The sequence below is a fragment of the Melospiza georgiana genome, chromosome 4 (genome assembly GCF_028018845.1).
Source record: "Melospiza georgiana isolate bMelGeo1 chromosome 4, bMelGeo1.pri, whole genome shotgun sequence".
Taxonomy (NCBI): Eukaryota; Metazoa; Chordata; class Aves; order Passeriformes; family Passerellidae; genus Melospiza; species Melospiza georgiana.
In genome coordinates this window covers 71,396,702-71,418,399 of record NC_080433.1, presented here as the reverse complement: position 1 = coordinate 71,418,399, position 21,698 = coordinate 71,396,702, and the positions used below count along the sequence as shown (strand labels likewise).

The 21,698-nt window shown below is 36.1% G+C and overlaps 1 protein-coding gene across 1 annotated transcript in view; it reads left to right on the top strand.

Annotated features, from left to right (window-relative positions):
* Positions 1 to 21,698, top strand: part of PCLO (piccolo presynaptic cytomatrix protein) — a 322,461-nt gene that overhangs the window by 255,496 nt on the left and 45,267 nt on the right. The window contains exons 18-22 of the mRNA XM_058023738.1: positions 1,532 to 1,603; positions 4,175 to 4,355; positions 5,557 to 5,751; positions 18,185 to 18,326; positions 21,631 to 21,698. Of these exons, the coding sequence (XP_057879721.1) occupies positions 1,532 to 1,603; positions 4,175 to 4,355; positions 5,557 to 5,751; positions 18,185 to 18,326; positions 21,631 to 21,698 (658 nt within the window). The remainder of the gene's footprint in view (positions 1 to 1,531; positions 1,604 to 4,174; positions 4,356 to 5,556; positions 5,752 to 18,184; positions 18,327 to 21,630) is intronic.

The following is a 21,698-nucleotide window of genomic DNA, read 5'->3' as shown; positions in this document are numbered from 1 at the left end:
TTGCTCTCAAATATTTTTTTTAAAAATCTTAGGTATCAAGTCGTGCTGTTGTGTGCTTAAAAAGTACATTGTTGATGCTAGAAATAGTTTAATTCCCCTTTGTGTGGGTTTTCCAGGATATGCTGATTTAAATTTTCTTTTCATAGACATTGGCTTTGCATAGTTGTGCATTTTTCCAAAGTTGGCTGGGAGCAGATGATATTCTGAATACATAATGATGAGATTAAATTATCAATTAAAGGCAATTGCAGGTTGCTAGGAACTGTTTTAGTCTGGATGAAGAGAAGGGGCAATGGGGGGAAATTGATGATTGTAATAACAGCAATGTTGTGGGTTCGATCCTGGGTGCACAGACCATCCACTCCAGAGTTGCACTCAATGATCCTTGTGAGTCATTCTAAATTCAGAATATTCTGTGGTTCTGTAAATAGCCAAGAGTGCTTTCATTGCGAGTATATGCAATATGTACAATGACTGGCATAGGTTATCATTTTGAGCAATGTCTTGATCCTTTGCTGTGCCTCTGTGACCAGCAGCCAATTAACAGAGCAGTGAGTGACAGCTTGCTTCTGTTAGGATGACAACCTCAACTATCACATAAGAATTCATCTGAATTCTTTAATTCAAGTATGTGGAGTCCTCTTTTCCTCACTAATGCTTCCATTCTTCATTTGTAACTTCTCAGCCTGGCTTAGCAGACACCCTACAACCGGCAGGATTTTCTTTCAAGCCACATGAATTTATTACTGCCTTTGCAGCCACCTAATAGCCTTTTGTCCTAGCACACAAAATCAGTAATCAATCCTGCCCCTACATGTCCTCAGAGACCCCTGGAAAAATGCTCAGGTCAGTCCTTACAATAAGGTCAACTTCTTTGGTCAACAGTTTCTCTGTCTTGTGCTCTCTTGTCATATAAAGATCACTTGTTTCTTACTGTGCCCTACAGAAGAGTGCTTGACACAGCTACCATGCCTAACAAGACCTGCAGATAATGGGTTTTGACAGCTGCCATCAATACCCAACAGTACAACTAGTCTGCAAGCCTGGATCACTTGCAGAATCTCACTGACTACACTGAATTCTGCAGGCATTAAAGCCTGCTCTTCACAGATGAGGTTATGTAAATAGGGTGTTTGATATCATACATTTGAAATTCACACTCAAATGCACTTCAGGCAGATGTCTGCGTTCAGACAGATCTGGTGATGAGAAAAGCTGAAGGAACAAAAAAATGGGGCCTTAAAAATCAGTTTGACTCTTGTAGTGGACATAAATTCTGCCCAAAACAACTTGTGGGAATTCCTAAAATAGGGCCAAGCCCATCTGGCTTGATAACAAATAATAGTGCCAAATTATTTTTCTCAGAACAAGGCTGATGAAATGGTGAAAATTACCATGAAAATACCTTATCCTATGAAAAAGGATAAGATATTTTCATGGTAAGGAAGAAAGGGGAAATAATCTGTAGAAACCACCAGAAAGACTTGATCTGAAGTTTATGAATTTAATTATCATTTTCCTTGAATTGCAGCTGAAAAAGAAAACACTGGAAGTGACTGTGTGGGATTATGATAGATTTTCCTCAAATGACTTCCTCGGTGAAGTGAGTACCTTATTTCTTCCTCTCTACTAGTAATAACTGCACGCTGTTATGTGGAGACTGTTCTCTTTCATGGTACACGTGTTAAGTAAAACTGTTTTTTACATCCCAGTTTTACTGTTGTCTTCTTAACAAATGGTCATGATTTCTTTAATTTAGACATGAAAGATAAATCCCTTTCATCTTGATTAACTGGGGGCAAGCTAATTTAGGACCCAACAAACCGTTAATTTTCTGAAAATTAATACTTTTTTTGAGTACGAGATAGCAAAAACATTCAAAGTGACTCCAGGGGAAATTCTTTTTATGACTGAAAGCTGCCTGACTTGATTTTACCATAACATAGGAAGGTTGAGGAGGTATTAGTCTTTGTAAATGATTAAAGGTTAAATTCTGCCATCAAACCATATTTTAACACATTCACAAGTATCTTCAAGTATATTAGACCAATTTAGTCTCGCTGATTAGTCTCATTTTTTAACATTCTGAAAAAGTAATATCATTGGTATGAATGTATGAATGAAGACAAAATATAATCTTATAATTAATAATAAATAAGATGAGTGCTCATGGGAAAAAGGTTTTCTCTTTAAAAAGAAATAAACAAGCATATGCACATATAATACAGAATTACCAGCAATAAATATGAAATAAAAATAATTAAAGTAGTAATTACAAATAAAGATTATTATTAGAAATAGAAGCCCAGGAAAATCAATCTCTTGTGCAGTGTAACTGAGATTATCTGGGCTCATTCTACATTTGAATTCTGCAAAATAGTCACAGAGTTCAGCTCCAGTTCCCCTTTGTGTAACTACCAAACTGAGCAATCAGTGTCACTATTTGAACAATTGCTAAAATAAATGTATAGGAAGCTGCTACATGATTACTTATTTCCTGCATCCTGTGTCCATATTCTTGTTGAGTTCAGCATGTTTTTCCAAATGGAGGGCTTTACTGAATATTTACATCCTTGTTTTTGTTATGACATTTAGAAAAGGGATGCTCCTGCAACTGCTTCTACATAAAGATTTAAACCTCTCCCCTTCAAATCTTCTTTCTTCTTCAACCTCTAGAACTGCTTTTTTTTTTTTTTTTTTTTTTTTTTTTTTTTTTTTTTTTTAATTATTATTTTTAAATTGTGAAAGAAGTTATTTAGGGGAAAAAGCAACAGAAAATACTATCCAGTGTATCTTGGCATCAGGATGTCCAGAGGAATCCTGCCCCATAACATCAGATGTGGCACATCAAGGTCCATATCCATGGAAAGTGAAACAGAAAAAAAGGAAAGCCTCTCCTCCTATAAACAGAGCCCCCAGCCTACATTGCCCTTTGGCAACAATCCTCAGCCATGCTCTCTTCCAAGTAATTTTTAAAACTTGACTTAAAACCATAACAGGGAGCATGCTAAATATTCATCTGTTAAGATTAATTATAGATCTAACCAGAAAGACCAAGCCAGATCATAGTCAAGCTATAAAACTGAAAGGAAAAAAGAAAAGGCAAAAGGTTTTAACCTAGAAACCATCTAGTTGTTAGGAGACTTCCCCATCTCTATACTTGAAGAGGTTTTCTTTAATTCAGGGTCTTGTAATAAAGTGACAAAAACATTTTTCCCTGGGGTAATTGCACACTTTGTTTGTCTAGCAGTTTTAGAACTTCCCTACCTGGCATTTGTTTTAACCCTCTCACTTTAGAGCCAGTTGCAAATCTATTTTTGACCTTCCTTCCTTCAAGATTCTGTGATGAATTTCAGTACTTTACATCCCTTGGGCCCTCTCAACTGCAAGCTTATTAAGAGAGTAAGGGTCTTCTTGGTCCAGTGCTCTTTTTTTATTTTAAAGAAATTTCCTGCTAACAATGAAGGCGGCTTAGAGCAGATTTTGTCTACAATGTTTGCAGGTTTTTTTAGCCAGTTTATTTGTATCATTCCCATATTACTATTGCACCTCCTGTTTTTTCCCTCAGTAATGTTTGGATGCCTGAATGGTCAGCTGAATTCTGTTATTTTAGTGAAGTGCAAGAGTAACCCTGTTTTTTTCTTTTTGTTGCTACTTCTGCATATGTGGATTTTTTAAAGACTCAAGAAGCATGAGCCTCATATTATTGAAGACCTCAATAAAAGCAAATATGCGACTATTTCCCCCCTTAAAAGCACTGCTAAAAGGCAGGAAATTATAGTGCTTGCTTCTCCTATTAGAAAATGTCTCTACAGAGGCAGAATGGCTGGATGTCTTTTTAATGTCCTTTTACTGTAGCTGTCAAGCAAGTGCTCACAAGCTGCCCTCTGAACTGCCCAGTTATCTTTGTGTCCTTATGCCACTGCCAAAGGACTCAGCTCACAGTCCTGACTGAGGTCCTGGTGAGGAGACATTGGTTCAGGCACATCAATATGCTACTGAATCTGGCTTTGGTGTCACAGCATGCCCAGGGAGTCCTGAATCTGTCAGCACAAAGCCTTACACCCTTCACTCTTACACCTGACTGCAACTTCTGAGCTCCAGTCTCTCCTGATGTGTGCAATCATGAACAGGTCAGATACAGGCCATGTATTATACTTTGATTTATTTGTAGGTATTGATTGAGTTATCCAGCATCTCTCAGCTTGACAACACTCCTCGGTGGTATCCTCTTAAAGAACAGAGTGAAAACGTAGATCATGGGAAATCTCATTCTGAAAAGAGTAGCCAGCAGTCTCCAAAACCATCTGTCATCAAGAGCAGAAGTCATGGAATCTTCCCGGACCCCTCCAAGGGTAGGAATGACTTGGTGCACCTGACACGAAATGTTTTCCCAGATGATGTGTAAATCTTTGCTATGTGTAAGTTCTAATAGAAAAATAAAGATACTGGTATGAAGTTTGTATAAATTTTTATTAAAAATGCATTTATCTCTGTGATTAATTAGTTGGAGACAAAGTTTAAGTTGTCTCAATCTTGTCAGCCAGCTTACTGAGCAATTATGTCCTTAAAACAGCAGCATACTACTACATCTAGACTACTACTACTCTACTACATCTGCTATAGATTCTGTGCCCTTTTGATTTTCTTGATAGGCTGGGGCAAACTAAATACATATTTAGCTTTCTATTTGTCATGTTCCTTAAATATTCTATGGAATTTTTTTTCTGAAAATGCCACGTTAATATTTTATAGAACAACAATTATGCTACAAAAATGCAAATCCATTATCCAGTGATAATGGATTGTAGCACATCTCAGTTGTATTGGAAATCAGTGGAGCTGATACAGTAGAAATATATTAATGTTTACAAAAGCAGAATTGATCTCAGTGTCTCCTGGTTCAAGAAATTTCTCTCTCTTCTTTTTATACTAAGTAGTCAGTGGACAGGTGCTCTCTTAAAACACATTATGTGTCCTATCAAAGCAAAAACCACTCCATCTACAATCCAAATGAGTGCCCCAGAGGGACAAGACTCTTCTCCATCTCCTCTCTATTTCTCTGTTTAACATTTTGCCAGGGACTGGTGTCTATATAAGATGTCTGTCTGAATTAGAGGTAAGTATAGAAGATATTGTAAGTTAGGCTGTGATTGTCCTGATGGCATTATTCAGGATAAAATGACTTGTATTTGCTAAGTTTTTGGTGCTGGTGTAGGTGATGCTGCTTAGCCTCAACATACTAGAGAAGAGAAAGTGGAAAACACCACTCCATCATTCCAGTTTGAACCAGCACAGGAGGTCTAATTCACAGGTGATAAACAAACTAATACTAAATTAATTATTCTCTGGGCCAGGTAACAGTGGGGAAGTAGAAAATAATGCTTTGTAAGAGTTTCCTAATCGTGATATATCCTGATGCTTTAAATGGAAAGGCACAGCTTAACCTTTATTCCTTGTTTTGGAATTCAGCTAGAGAGACCAGTCATGAGGAAGAGAATGAAAATGTCTGTTTTTAATAAATGCAAGAGTTGTGCTTCTTCATCTTCCTGGTAGACATGCAGGTGCCCACCATTGAGAAATCCCACAGCAGCCCAGGGAGCTCCAAGTCCTCTTCCGAAGGCCACCTCCGCTCTCACGGTCCCTCGCGCAGCCAAAGCAAAACCAGCGTCACCCAAACGCACCTGGAAGACGCTGGGGCCGCCATCGCCGCTGCTGAAGCAGCTGTGCAGCAGCTCCGCCTGCAACCAAGTAAAAGACGCAAATAAATTCCTCAGCATGGCAGCTTAATGTTCATCTGTTGCCTTTTTCCCTGCTGTCCTTCCCTTTTCGGCTGTTTTTCCTTTTTTTATTTTTTCTGTTCTTGGCACACTGTGCTCACTCTGTTCAATGTCTTTCTTTGTGTGCCTGTGTGTGAATACATATAATTACAATATACTCTTGTATTTAGAAGTCTTTTGTTTATTTAGTTATCTATTTATTTTATAAAGACTGCAGTGAAACTGGCTGTTTCTCCATCAGTCCCTTCACTCATGGTCCATGATGTTCCATGGTTGTGCATGACACAGAGAAGTCCACTGTGTTTTGGTGTCACTAAATACCTACCAATGAAATAATCGAAACCTGCAGAGATGCAACTGCCAGCTCTTCAAATTGCATACAAGACTGAGACCACATTAATAACAGGATGTATCTATAAGTAGCAAGCATGAAGGACAGTACTATACACACAAAAGAAGATTTGAAGTTAAAGAAACTTTTTTTTAACTACATGGCTGAGATTTCTATTTTTGAAACATGACTGTAAATATCTATTTTATTTTTTTTTTGAAAGGAAATATAAGGCAACTTTCTTTATATCTCAGATAGGACTGTGTTAGTGATGAGCAGAACAGAAATACAATAAAAACATTAAACACAATAATTGCAAAACCATTAAACACACAGAGCCAGTAACATCAGATTTCAACAATGTTGTCAAGTTAGCAAACTCAAAGGGAGTTGAGAGCTAAGTCAGGTGTCAGAGTTCAATTTTTTAAGTAGATTTTTACCATGGATTGATTAAGGGTCAAGGTAGATTTCATCTGACGACTTCAAATAGGTTAAAATAAATTAAAACTATTCCATTCAAAAGGATTACTCTCCAGAGTACACTTCAGACCAGTATCATCTGATTGCTAGCTGAGGGTTTAGTTGATGGCAAATTAAATCTCTCTGACTGTGAAGTCATTGTGTTTGTCTTTAGGATTTGTTGATATGCCATAAACTCACCATGGTATAATGCAAAACTGGGGGAAAATTATTTCCCTTGTCTTCACTGTCATTAATACAGAAACAGCCAGTTTTGATACTCTTTAATGCTGTGCATGTGGTGTCTCTTTGGTGTTTGAAAACACTACTTACTTAAATACAGAAAAAAAAAAAAACCACTTCTGTTTGCATGAATAACATTTAAGCTGGTTCCATCTGAGGATACATACTCTGGGTTTCCATTTCACCCACACTGCCACAGCAGCACACAAAAGCGGTCAGTCTAATCATGCCAGGAAGCAGCACAGACACAGCATAGCAGGAGTCCTCCCTATTCAAAGAACTCAGTCTGACAATCTGCCTCCACCAGCCAATGACAACAAAGACCAAAGCCAACTAGCCCTCAGGAAAGTGATGTCTGATGGACCAGTCAAGCCTGAAGGAGGTGAGCAGAAAGACATGGTTAAGAAACCAACTACATCCCAAATACTTCTTGCCATGTCGACTAATTCATTGCGATATTTAATTATTTATTTTACCCCTCCATTAAGTGCTGTAAATGTTAACATGAATCAAGAACTCTGCTTGATTTTTCCACCTATCAGCGCATAAATCCATCATGAAAAACTGTGCTAAGAAGCATTATGAAACAACAAATGTGTGCACTTCCATTCCACTGGAGTACTTTGAATTCTGTTGAAAAGTAGTATAGCTTTGCTCATGTTGTTGCCTAATAAAAAGCATGCATCCAAGCTGGTCTGCTTAAGCATGATTGGACATTTCTTGTACTGTGACAAAAACCTAACTGCACATTTTTGTTTCTAAAAATGTAATTGGGGCAATAGCAATTCCTGTTTCCTCTTCCAACACAATTGTCATATCAACAGTCGTTAGCTTAGATAATTTTTCAAACCACCAGTGGAAAGGAAAGGAGTTTTGATCCATGTATAGCTCAATTTCTTGATAATTTTCGTATCAGCATCTTTAAAAATTATTTTCTACTTGTAGGCACCTGTAATACCACATATCATCAATTTATTCCCTCATCACAAATAAAGAGCCAGAATCTCAATCAGTTCAAATTGCCACTGTTCTTTTGACTTCTGGAGCATCTTGTTTATTTCCATGGAATCTGAGGGATAATCCAAATAAATGTACTGACTGAACTCCCAGATGTTCTTTTGTGCTGTAATCCCTTCCTAAACTCTCAAGATGCATTGAAGGTTTTTCTGTCAACACTGTTGCACACATTGGGCAATATAAACTGGCTTAAGGGGTACAGGAGAGAAGGAGGCAATGGTACTTCAGACAATATATTCTAAGGGCAACAAGTCATTCAGACAACTACTGTGATGTTAAAACAACTAATAAGCAGGGCAAAAGTAACAGGTCTTTTTAAGCATATTTAGAAATGACAAGTTTTTTTCCTTAGGAGAGCCTTTAGAATTCTTCCATAAATCCAGGTATTTACACACAAACACGCACACACCCACTGTATTACTCTATGGCTCAAATCTAGACACTCAGCTCAGGCAGAACCAGGGAATGTTGTGGTACAAGCTCAGCATCATGTCTGAAAGCTGCCTGCCACTCCTGGGGGGTAGACTGTTCAAATCTAAATGACTCTTATGATCTTTTGAGATGTTGTGTCTGTCGAGTGTTATCACTGACTCATAGCCCTGTGGTGATGCCTTTTCACATAGATAGGTAATGCAAAACATTTTGCTTGTGATATAAGATTGAATATATAAAGTTCAGATATACTTTAATAAAGAAATAGTGAGTCTGTTGGCTTCAAATGCCTATGCCAACAAACTGTTATTCTATCTTCTTTATTTTTAAAATTGAAAAAAGAATATATACTGATATGTACTTGGCTCAGCAATATTGGAAGCATCATAAAGAGTTATGGGAATAAGAGTCCCCATTATAAATAATGAGTCCACATTATAATTATAAGAGTCCACAATAATATATAAAAAAGGTTAAAATTGTTATGAAGACATGTAGTACTTCTCTCTTTTTACTTCTGACAAATAAAACACAATCCTTGGTCACCTCCACAATGTTTACAAGTCTGGTTTCAGACCTGTGAGATGTTTTGGCTTTTCTTTATTGTTCCAAAGATAGTTTGTCCAAATTTATTCATATGAGGTGGGCCACTAGTTACCATTTTGAGGTTAATGACTCTCATGGCTTTTAGCAGGAATGAAAAGCAAGATGATTTCACAGCAGTTTTGTGGACTATGATAGCAAAATGAGACTAGTCTATAACCTCTAATGGAAAAAGCACCAAAGATACTCAAAACAGCTTCCAACTTATGGACTTCTTTGTGGGACGAAGAGATGATAAAGAAAGGAGAGATTTCTCCTTCATTGTGAACTATGAATATCAGGGCATTGTCAGTTTCCAGGTCCATTCTCAAAAAGGGATGATGCATGTTTATGGCACTCACTTCCATTATACCCTACTTTATTGGTAGCTGCAAAAGGACATGTTAGGAATTGGTTTTAATGACTGAACAGTCATCTTGGCAAGTTAGTAAATTTTTGTTACTATGTCTCAAAGCCCTTTACTAAGGAAGCCATTACAGATAATACGCAAAAATATTATTTTTTTTTGCCACAGCTATTTCTCTGTGTATTTATTAAATAACAGCACCTTTTAGAAGAATTATTTGGATTTTTTCAGCCTAAGTACACAAAGGTGCTGGAAATGATTCTGTGTGTGAAGTCCTTCTATGCCTAAGATAATCCTCAGAAAGAGTGTCCTCCTTTGATCTTGTCTCTCAATAGCTCCATTTTTTCTCTTGAATTGATCTGGCTCTAGAAAAAACAACAAACCAAGCAAGACAAGGATCCTGTCATTCTGACAATGTCTCAGATAATTCCTTCTCTAGTTCTGATTCCTAGGACCCTTTCTTTTGGGTCTATTTTGTCAGTTATCAATTGTGTGTCTGTTGAGAAATAACAAGGAAATCAAACAAGATCAGAACCTATAGCATAAATAGCATATTTTGTAAAAACAAGTCTTTCATCAGTTTTTTGTTGAACTGAATTGTTTCTGTATTCCTTTTACAGAGTAAAAAATGTATTTAAGTCAATCTGCTTTAAAATTAAGGTAAAGATGCAAGAAAAAACATTAGGTTTTGCTGAGAACCTTTGTAAAATCCAACAGTCAGCTACAGCAGTTAATTAAAAATAAACCCTGAAGTATAATTTTGTCATTGCCCATGAGAGATAAGAGTGTGATCTACAAAGAAACCAACTGCATGCTACAATTTCCAATCACATCCCTCAGAGAGGAACAATAACATTTCAGAGCCAACTCTTTGAAGGTAGAAGTTGCAAGGGATCCAAGTCAGAGGAAAGGTGGAGCTAATTTGATTTTGCAATATATGAATCATTCCCAATTACATATTCACTTAAAATTAAGCTCATTCCCTTCAACATAAATTTGTGTATTAAGAGTTTATCCACCAGATGAGTCAGTTTTGGAAACAGTGTGAATCAGTCCATCACCTTTTCAGTCACTAATTTATCCCACAAAAGAATCTTCTCATTATATGGAATTTTCTTGGTAGGTCAGTTATGTTTAAAATAAATTATTTTAGAATTCTTCAGATACTTGAAAAGTTGGATGATTATTCAGAACACCACCAGTTCTCTGGATACATGCATATGAAACAGTAGGTGTATTTGGAATACAATTTTTACTGATTTTATATAAAAAGTCTTTTCAAACCTAGCTTATACATTTAAAGGAATTAATAACATTCTTTAGTTTTAATACCTTTCAATAAAGGAAATAAGAAAGACAAGATCTGAAAAAAACTTCAGCATCTGTGATAAGCAGAAATGTGCACTACCTCTGCCTCACCATAGTAGAAACTTGATTGGTTTGTCCTTTGCAGAGAAAAAGATGCCAGCTTTTCCCCTAAAGGACAATGATTGTACAATTGTACAATGAAAAATCAATTCCTTTATTACATTAGAATATCCAAGCGTGAAAAAAACCCATTACTTTATGACCAAATAAGAGAATTTCTAGAAATTTATTTCAAACCTTCCTAGCATCTTTGAAGAACAGTGAATTAATATTTAAATAGTAAATAGCTCAGTAAGTGAATTTAAGTCTCAACATCATTGTAGGCCTATACATTTTTTATTCTTTCCAAGAGACACTCATGAAAAAGAAGCTACAAGTCAATATCCCATTCCTTGTATACCTTTTGCTGATGGCAGCCATAGGCAACTTCTCTTCTATTTGGCTCACATTAACCCAACCAAAAAAGGAAGCAACCTGCCACAATAAAAACACTGCTATACTCACCTGAACTAGGTAGCAAATGTTAAAGATCTAGAAAAATTGCCATGTGTTTCAAAGATCCAAGCATCCCTCTTAATTTAAGGTAATACCAGCATTATAATTCTACAGGAATTTCTGTCTAATTTTCAATAATGGAAAGAGTTTTTCAAGGTCAAACCTCTATCAACTTAAAATTACATTTCCTTAAAACATCCTCTGACACATGTACCTGGTATTATATTTTTTTGTCACTGAAAATGGTGGGGTGGGGGAGCTGGGGGTGAGGAGGATGGGAGAAAATGGAGCCCCACAGAATTTCATAGAGAATATTTCATCTTTTACATTATGCATTTTCCATCATGACACAACAGCTTTTCCAAACAGTTGTATGTCAAGTGATTTAACTGGCTGGGGGGAGATCTACTCTCAGAGATGATATTGTTAGCTAGAATACCTCCAGTTTCAAAACTCTACATCAGCATTTTCAGAATGGTACCCAATTAAGCCTATCAATTTAAACATCTCAAAGAATTCCAGTTTAAAACACTTTAGTTCAAAAGGCAGCACATCTGCTTATGACTGTCTTGAACCAACAACTTTCACACAAGTTCACTTAAATGTCAACATGATAGGTTAAAGATACACAGAAATGTAATGTGGTGCTTGCATCAAGACATTGTCATCACTGTACAACCCATGATACAAGTCTGAGCCACAATTGTGTAATTTCTAGCCACCTAGCTGCTAGAAATTAAAATTTATATGAATTTTCCTTATCACTAAGTTCTATTTGCTGGCTTTAGCAACAATGGAATGAAAGGAAATTGATTCCTATGTTACACAAATCTTCTGAATTGGATATGATTGTGGTTTAAAATACCTACTAATTTGGGATCCCTTTTGGTCTGTACCCATTTTCACACATTTAATAGGCAATGCCATGTTTTAATTTCCTACATTATTTTAGGATATTTCCTTCACACTTATATAATTTATATCCCAAAGCTGTTTAGTGACTCATGTCACTAGTTTCTTAATTTCCAAGTTAAATGGGCCTTCATATTGCTCCAAATAACCCATTTCCAAGAATCATTATCAAAACAAGAACAGTTTGTCCCCAATCTCTGCAGATAGCAGAGAGTGTCTTTTCAACCTTGTTCCAATCTAATAGCTGGCCCATTTTGCTTTGGTTATTCCTGCTATTTACTCTTTCACCATTTTAAACTGACATGCAATTTCGGAGAATTGCTCAGCTTCTTCATTTGATAACTCTTATTTCAAAAGTATTTTTTCAACATTCTGTAGGGTAGACTAACCCTACAGAGTGCATGGAAAGTTATTTCATCCAAATTGCTTTCCTGGGTAAAGAAATTACTTCAGTACAGTTTAAGAAATGTGTTGTTCTTCTGTTACTCATCTCAGATGGTAAATTTCTCTGTAAAGGCTTGTCTTGAACTTTCACAAAGTATCCCTGCTCAGTATATGGTCAAATCCATGTCTAACATATAGCTGTGGCAGAGATGGGTGACACCATGGCTTAAAGTCCTGTTCAGTATGAGGGACCATGAGGAAAATAAACTATCTCTGCTGACCTGAGGTGGATGTGTTTGATCACCAGTTGTTTATGCATTCCCAATCTGTTGCCAGTTCACAAAAGATGCAACAAGCAGTTCCAACAACAGTTTTACCCTAACAGAACTAGCTGGAGCAGCTCTTGCTTTTAATGCTAGCAAACACTTCATGAAAACAGGCAAATTGGCATTTGGGGCACTTTGAGCCCTTGAAACTGGCCTTTGGGGCACTTTGAGGTTGGAGCACTTGAAACACAAGACTACTGAGAGTGAAGGACAGCCAAGCTTCTGCCAAAAGAAAGACACTGTATGAGATGCCCAGTCTATTGGTCATTAGAAAGTTACACAGAGCAAATGGGTGTTTTCACCTTCTCCCATGGGCTTGCATCTCTTTGAGAAGACTCAGAGTGATGCTTTCAGCCTTTTTTGTCACCCAGAGTTTCTCAGAAGTTGGACAGTTAAAAGAACTTTCAAGTAATTAGAGGGCAATTGGGGAAACTTAATCCTGAATCCACACTTGAAGGCTTTTTTCCCTCCTCCTGTCTGGTTCACAAACAGAACCATCATTCCCAAAGTGTTTAGACTGTGTAATTCTGTTTCTAGACAGAAACTGGAAAAGGGAACATCTAAAATTTATTCACCAGGAGAAAGTGCTGGTTGAGTCTGTTGTTCCTCCACATGAAGCACAGAACTGTAAAGTCAACTTGTCTTAAAAAAGCATCCATTCGCTGTTGAATGGCTGGAGTGGCTGAGAGTGCTGGATTGTTTCCATTTTCCTGCTGACTGATTTAGTAGCTCCTGGTTATAGGTCTTGTGTGAATGATCAATCTTCCCTATATTAAGTTTTAACAAAGGATCTTCTCTGTTGTCTGTCGAAAAAAGACTTTTTTGAAACATTAAGTGAAATCATATGCCTTCCAAGCTTTCTTCTCTTACTGATTTTAATACTATATTTTCTTCATACTAAGGCATGACATGCATTTTTCTTGATTCTAAAGGTCTTTTTTCTAACTGGGTCCATCAGCCAAAGCATAAGCAAATACATATTTTTTCCATACTAATAATAATTTTAAAAAGTAGAAGTAAAAAGATGGAGTGGATAGTGGATAGTCAGTGCCAACCTCCATTTTATTGAATCAGCAATTCTTTTCCAAAAAGGCATAAGGGTTGAATTTATTATGTTCAAACGTCATTCTGTTGAATTTTTTTCTTCTTCCTGTAAACCATGCAGAGTACAAAAGGCATCTGTCTAACCATTATAATTTTTTTTTTAAAGCCTGGTCCTACACCAGGTATAAAATTATCATCCACTTTCTTGGAACATGAAATAATTGCTGCAAGCAGTTGAGAACTTTTCCAACTCATTTATATATTATTCACTAGAATCATTGACCTGAAATTTTGCTCATGCCAGAGCCTGTAAAACAGGCAGTTTAACAGAATCACTCAGAGGCAGCATTAACACCACATTTCAAACCACTAAATGTGACATATGTACCCATTAACACCCATTCCAAGCAGAGAACATTTCATCTCATCGAGGGAACTACTGGCTAAAATAGGATTAACAGATGAAAATTAAACCAAACCACAACAATAACTTTTTATAATAGGAAAATCTGTGCCCTATTTCAGAGAAAGCAGCTCATATTAGGCTTTTAAACTTTCATTTCATAGTTCTATTCTTCACAGTTAAATGGGTGGGCAGCCCAGATATGATAATATTGCAGTGCTTAGAAACTGCCAAGCACCTGATAGTGTGTAAAGAGTTTACGAAAATAAGGCTGGAGGGGGTGAAGGGATATCTCCTTTCTCCCAGAGAGAGGCCAAATGAAGGTGCATAATGACCTTCAGCTAAGTTTGGTCTCCTTCATCTGCTGGGACCTGAAGAGTCTTTTATCTAAAAATGTAAAGTTTTAAGAATAATATGCAATTGACGGAAAAAGCTTGCCTTTGGGAAGTATTTTAAAAGTTTTTTTAGGCTTTCTAAGAGATTTTAAAAGCTTTTTATTGGGTTGGTTTGGTTTGGGGTGGTTTGGGGGGGGGGGGGGGCGCATCACTTAAGAGCCAGAGAATAATTTGCAAAATCAAAGGGCAAGGAAGCAATGAAACACTCTGGGTACTTAATATTCAAATGATGAAAAGTGCCTTCACCTGCATTCTTATTTAGGTAAACATTGTAGATTTCTGTAAAGCAAGACTGCACCTTGTAGCTTCAGGCACCTGTGTGAAACCAGATGACAATTTCTAATCTTTGGACCCAAGTGAATCCATATGAAACTGTTCAAATGCTACAGACCAAAGCATCTCCTGCCAGAATTTTGCTGTCAACATCCATGGACTGAAGAATTTTCTAGCATAGGCAGATGTAAGCAGAAGCTCTGTAACTCATAACCTGCCTTAATACCATAATTAAAAGTAAAATTAAAACTAAATATAATGCAATAGTTGTCTATCCTTTATGTGGATATGAACCCAATTAACCAAGCAAGGTAGAAATTGGTCTGACACTTTCAGGACTTCACAGACCTTACATAGACTGGTAAGACTAGAGGAGCAACAGAATGAAATCTGACTTTCTTGCTGAAGTTTCTAAGATGATGTTTGCATGTATTCAAAAAGAAAGGGCAAGACTGCAAATGAGTGTGCATACTAGTTTCTTAAATATAAGAGCATGCAACTAGTTCTATCTTTCCACATAGAGTAGAACTATAACCATAGTTATACTAACTCTCAGGGAAAATATTGCATAACAGCAAGCATTGCCGCATCATCAGAACTCCAAAGTTTTGTACATAACCAGCAGAAACTTAGAGGTCTAGATGTATCTGTAAAAATCCCAACATGTAGAAAATGTGGGTGTCTCACAAGTTATGAGATGATCTCTGTATCCAGATTCTGAATTTGTCACGAAACCAGCTGTAAATCTATTTGTGGAATTCATATCTTGTCACAAACTGACACTGTGATTCATTACTTTCATAGAGCAGACAGGGAAAAAAAAAAAGAATGACATTAAACTTTAGAATTTTCAAACTCCAGTCATGAATCTAAACTTGGATCCATTATAACCATTCACCAAGTGAAGTGACCTTATGGAAAAAAACATCAATATGGAAAATTATGTGAATTGGTGAAAACAGTAGAAAAACTAAAAATACAGCATACTGAATGTGTAATCAGGGTACAGCTGTTTCAGAATAAACAGCTATGCGTTGATTATAAATAGATGAAGCAAAACTTCTAACCCATTTCTAAAGGCTTTATTCAAGCTTTTCTGGATTGAACTAAATTCTAGGTTCTTACTAGTTTTAGAAATCTACCAGGAAAATACAAGAAATACTGGTTTTTACCGCAAAATCAGTAAAAAAACCCCAAATCCTAGATATGAAAGATCCTTTCAGGCCACATATGTTATGGTGGAGATTTGTGCTACACTAAGTAAATTCATGCCTAAGGGAAGAACTGAAGAATATTTTCTGTGCTGGCACAATATTGTTTTGGCTTCCATGGGTTTCGCAGATGTGTTGATCTCCCATTTGTACTCACCTTTGAGGCATTTCTCATGCCATGGCACAAAAAAAAAAAAAAAAAAAAAAAACAACCAACAAAACAACCTAAACTAAAGGAACACTCAGAATTCCAAACAGACAACATTGGGAGACATAGAGCTCTTGCAAAGACTATGAGAACTTAGGTAATAAATCAGTTTGGGACAGGCATGAGAGAGCCCCAATTCAGGCTGTTAAATACAGGGCAACTGGCAATGATATGTTATAACAGAGAGTTTGACCTCTCCTCTCTGAAACATCACTCTTGCCCAGCACCTCTCAGCAGCATTTTGCTGACATGACACCACAGGGGTAGGAATTCACTCACAGCACCACCAGGTGAAAGAGATAGAGCAACCACTGCACACAGCCACCCCACCTGGCTCTCTCTGAAAAAACATGGGTGCCTTTCCTCCAGGTGAGATATTGAGAGTATCTGCTAATAACACCATGATTTTAAAATTTATTCCTTTGTATTTACATCCAAGAAAGCAGCCTATGATCAATGTGTAAAGTCATGGAATAGGGCTAAAGAATAATTTTATCTGAAAACAAAGTAGACTGACAGATTCCACTTCTGGCTGTGGGCAATAGTGGAACAAAGGAGATTAATAGAGCTGAAATGATAAAAAGTTATGTGACAACTTGGTTTACCAGTGAAGAATCACCACGGAGAATAAGGATTCCTTATCCCAATTCCTTCGGATTGTTCAAGGATTGATGACATGAGAATTGCTTTATTTGTTGTTCATTCTAGTTCAAATTACTCACCTGTTTTTGCATTATGTTTGAGGACTTACACTCAGTTTCCTGTTCCCACATCAGGCCGCATGCAGCGATGTTCATCAAAAATATTATTCAGTTAGACATAAAAAATATTGATTGCCAGTTTAAAGTAAGACACTGTTGGGGCTCTGGCTCTTATTAAAATTCCAGTTAGATACTTGTCCAATTTATTTTTAAAGAAGAATTTCTTTTAACTACTTATAAAGGAGTTTCACAGTTCAGCAAAATAACATAAAATCTCATTAAGTCTTCATAGAAAAATAACTTTGCAAAACATTATTTTCTATCTTCAGTATATATGCTCAGTAGGTTGAAATAGATGAAACATGAAAAGAGCAGATGTATTAGAGGACATTTAGAAAAAAATAAACAACAACCCAAATCTGTATTAATATTCCCAGACAATTGTGTTATTCAATATGAGAATAGCTACTCTATTGTTCCTGTATTAATTACTATGTGTAATGTCACTGTGTCCTTTTTCCTTTGTATTTCTCAACTTGCAAAATGCAAAATACTGGATGATTTGTTCATGTAGTGCAGTAATGTCCAAAACACAAAATAAGGCAATCTGAAGTAAAACTAACATATGGTATTCTAACACCAAATGGTATAAAATTCGATTTAGGCATCTCCAATAAAATTATGTTCATTAAAATTCTATGCACATAGTAAGAGAGATCCAGATGGCTAGGAGCAGTTGAGAAATATAATGCATAGCTGTGTTATGTCTGAAGAGGGGTGGGGATATTCTCTGTGACTATAGGTTTTGTGCTTACACATCTTTGCAAACTCCTCTCCTCAAAATCACCTAATGCAAACAACATTTCATAAAGAATATGAGGAAAGCCCCACTGGGGCTTTCATTTTTACAAGATTATTGTATGAAATATTTAAGATGAAAAACTGTTTTTCTGACACTTTAATCAGAAAAGCAGTGTTAACCATTCTATCCCGGTCTTGTTTTTTCCTTCAGGCTGTTGATTTGAACTATTAACATGACTGGAGAAAAAAAATATGGTGGTGTACTATTTGGTTTAGAGCATCTGATTCTCCATAAAAACAAACTTCATCTGCAAAACAATATTTGAATGCAAAATATAAAAGGAAACTGTTTGCAGCATGTGATTTTGATATATTATATTTTTTTTTTCTTCATGTCAGTACTACTGATGTCTTACAAGTTTTTGGTAACCAAATGTTCCTGCCCTATACAGCAAGGTCTGCTAATCACCGACCTGCAGAAAGCTCTGTCTCCACTGGCTCATCAGCCAGTAGCTTTGGCAGTGGATACAGCATGGACAGTGAAGGCAGCAGCAGTGCCACGGGAGAGAATAATCTATTTCCCATCCCCAGAATGTAAGGTTTTTTCCATTCCTGTATTGTATCCTCCATGCACAATTTACAGCACTTTCACTGTGCCACTCATCTTCTTATGCAGTCTCCTCTGCAGACTTGAGTTATGCAGCAGCAGAGCAGCTAAAGGGGGGATTTCCCACAGTTCACACTTTTATTCTGCTTTGTTGAGCATTGAATTGTTAGTAACCAATCAAACCTCTGCCTCAACCTTGTGAATTTCCTCCTGTCATGTAGGAGATGTGCTGGTCTCAGCCCTTGATGAATGTGTGTAGAGATGGGCTTAGCATATGTTTTAAAAGTGCAATCATTGTAGGATTGAGAAAGCTTAGGTTAAGATTTTCCTCCCTCTGTAAAGAGATGTTACTAGTGCAAGGGGAATTCATGTTCTGGATACAGCCCAGCTTTTCCCAAGTTTTTAGGAGTTTCAAATGAATTTCTCAGTTCTTGGCTGGAAAAAGCTTTTTGGTACAGAGTCCCTGTAGGAATTATCAGGCTACTGTCAGGGTAATGATCCTATAAAATGATTTAATTTTACAAATTTCTTACCCAGTTAAGTACTCCATAGAGAAAAGTTTTGCCAGAATTTTTTTCACCTCCTCTGTCAGCATGCACCATCATTTACGAATTTCATTTATATTCCTTAATAGGACAAAGGAACTTCTAATCAACTAAGTGATTCTGTCCTGAAAAAAATTTACAGATTGACTGTTCTCAAAATATTAGTTGGTAGTCAATGTTGATTCATTGTCTGCAATAGTTGTTCAATATTTTCTCTGGAACAAAAAAAATTTGCTTTTCCCTTGAAGTTGTGAACAAAAGGATACAAAAGAGATAAGCTTCCTAGAAAAACTTGAATGAAGTGAAAATTCTCTAGAACTGTGATATTTCTGAGTATTTATCATTTAATAAATAAAGCACAATGGTATTTGTCTACATCTTGTCAGTAACTAAAGGGAAAATAGAGATAAATCTAAGACTTCAATCTCACTTTCAGAATCCAGGAGGATTATGTGAGCTTAGATTGTAGGGTGCTAATTGTTTGATTTGCATTGGATTTTTCAATCATGTTGTTCTAAGTTAAAAGGGGAAAAAAAAGATAAACTTGGACTTTGACAACATCAAAAGAAAAAGAAAATTATTGGGCTGTCATTCCTAGTGAGAAAAGCAAAGATACATAAAATCTTTGTGCACAATAACACAAGATGGAGCTCTCAATAGAAATTTTCAGTTCACACATGCCAAATTTGAGTCCAAATAACATCACTTACTGTGTATTGACTGGCAATGTGACAGTACCTACAGTTCCTTGCTATTTGGCTGACAGACTCATTGGTCTCTTAAGCCTGAAATCAGCCCCACTTCTACTGAAAAGCAGGAGGAAGACTCCACAGCTTCAGATTTTCTCATAAAAAATTTGTTCTCATGAATTATACCTAAGTATATAAAATATATCCACGTCTCATTTTTTGTAAGGCCACTTTTTTTTTTTTTTTTTATTATGGCATTTTAAACTAAGCTATTTATATGCTTACAGAGTATTTAAAATTACACAGAAAATTTTTACAGACAGGACCTGCTTCATTTTTCATGTTAGTTCCCCAGGGCTTTACATAGCAGTGTAAGGAAAATGAATGACAAAATAACTGTTTAGCATCAGATCATTAATGGAGAGAATCTTTAAAATAGATAACTGTTTCCATTTTAAATTCTGTATAAAAATTCTTATTTATCTGAATATAAGTATAATTGAAATTCTACTCATCATTTGCATTCACACTGGCTTGATAATGACTTCAGGGACTCTGACCTTGTACACTAATTCAGCAAATCCATAAGCACACAGCTTACAATTTGGATGTGAAGTATTAAGAAGGCTAAATATTTTTAAGCATCTTGGCATTTAAATTCTTTTTTGGTTGTAAGCTCTCTGCTTTGACTAAGTTTCTGGTCTATCAATAGAAATTGTTGGATATGCTGAGTTTTACACTCTTTGTTTTAGTCCAAGCGCTTTAACCATAGCAACAATTAGTCTTGAAGCAAAATAAAATAATTAAATAATGACACCATGGGAATTGTTTGATGAGGTAACTAATTAGAATACTTGCCAATATTAAGTAGCTATAACTATCAAGGGAAATTAATGATTATATACAGTTACATAAATCTGAATATATCTTGTAAAGTCTTTCTAATTTTTTTTTTTAAATACTCCTATTATCCAGTTGTAATATTCTTGAAAGCGACTCATGTTCTTATCTCTGATAAAGACCAGATTCTCTATGCTTTTGTGTTGTGTAACACTTTATAGCAGTACATTGGCTGTAAAATAAAATTCATTTTGAATGCAAAGGTGAAAACCAATTTAATGATGTATAATGAATATAACCCTTGGGACAAATAATTCTTGTATCATATTTGTAAAGATTTATGAAGCTTTATCTACAGAAGAAGGAAATAATAGCCTTCAGTTAAAACTGAATGTAAAATCACTTGAAAAACTGATTTTATACTAATTTTTTAGTTCCCTGTGAATTTTGGCAACTTCAGACATGAAGTTTTCTTCTCACAGGTTGACACTTTTCTACTCAGGTAGAAAAGAACAGTGCTGACCCTTTAACCCCCAAGGAATCACATGCAACTGAAGATAATGCCTTAAAGTCTCTATTACAGCAGTCAGAGTCTTAGGGCAAAAAGGAAACTAGAAGCAAAAAATGTTTGAGAGTGATTTTAATCATGCCTTTGAGCTTGCAGCAAGTATAATTAAAGATAGCTTATATTTTACCTAACTTTCATTGGGTAAAAATAGACATTAAGATTCTAATGCAGGTTCTTTCTACATAAAATGCAGAAAAATAGTGAACTCTAGGGCATGATTTATTCCACTCTCTTTAAGATTAATGTTGAGTTTTCAGAATTGTTTCGTATGCTAAATCTAAACTATAAAGTAAAACAATAATTTAAGAAGATGACAACCACAAGTATGCCCTACCTTTGAAGTAATGGTATGGTAGACTAAATATCAATTTTTATGACTGCTTATTAAATATTTCACTTTTGACTATGACAAGATAAAGTGAGAAGAGATTTGTAGCCCCAGACTGATGTGGGGCAGGTAGGAGACAGCACCTGATGGATCCATTCTGTAAGGATGTACAGGCTTGGCAAGATGTGATTGCAGCTGCCTTCAAAAGAGAAAAAATATAATATTCTTAAAATAACCAAGCCTCATTAGCTTAGATATATCATTGTTTTAGCTCTTATCTTTCTATGGTTTATTGACAACAGCAACCATATCTTTTCACAGAGGGAAGATGAGCCAGAATGGACAAGAACCAGTGAAGCAGTCGGGAGTGGGAGTGGCTGATTCAGAAG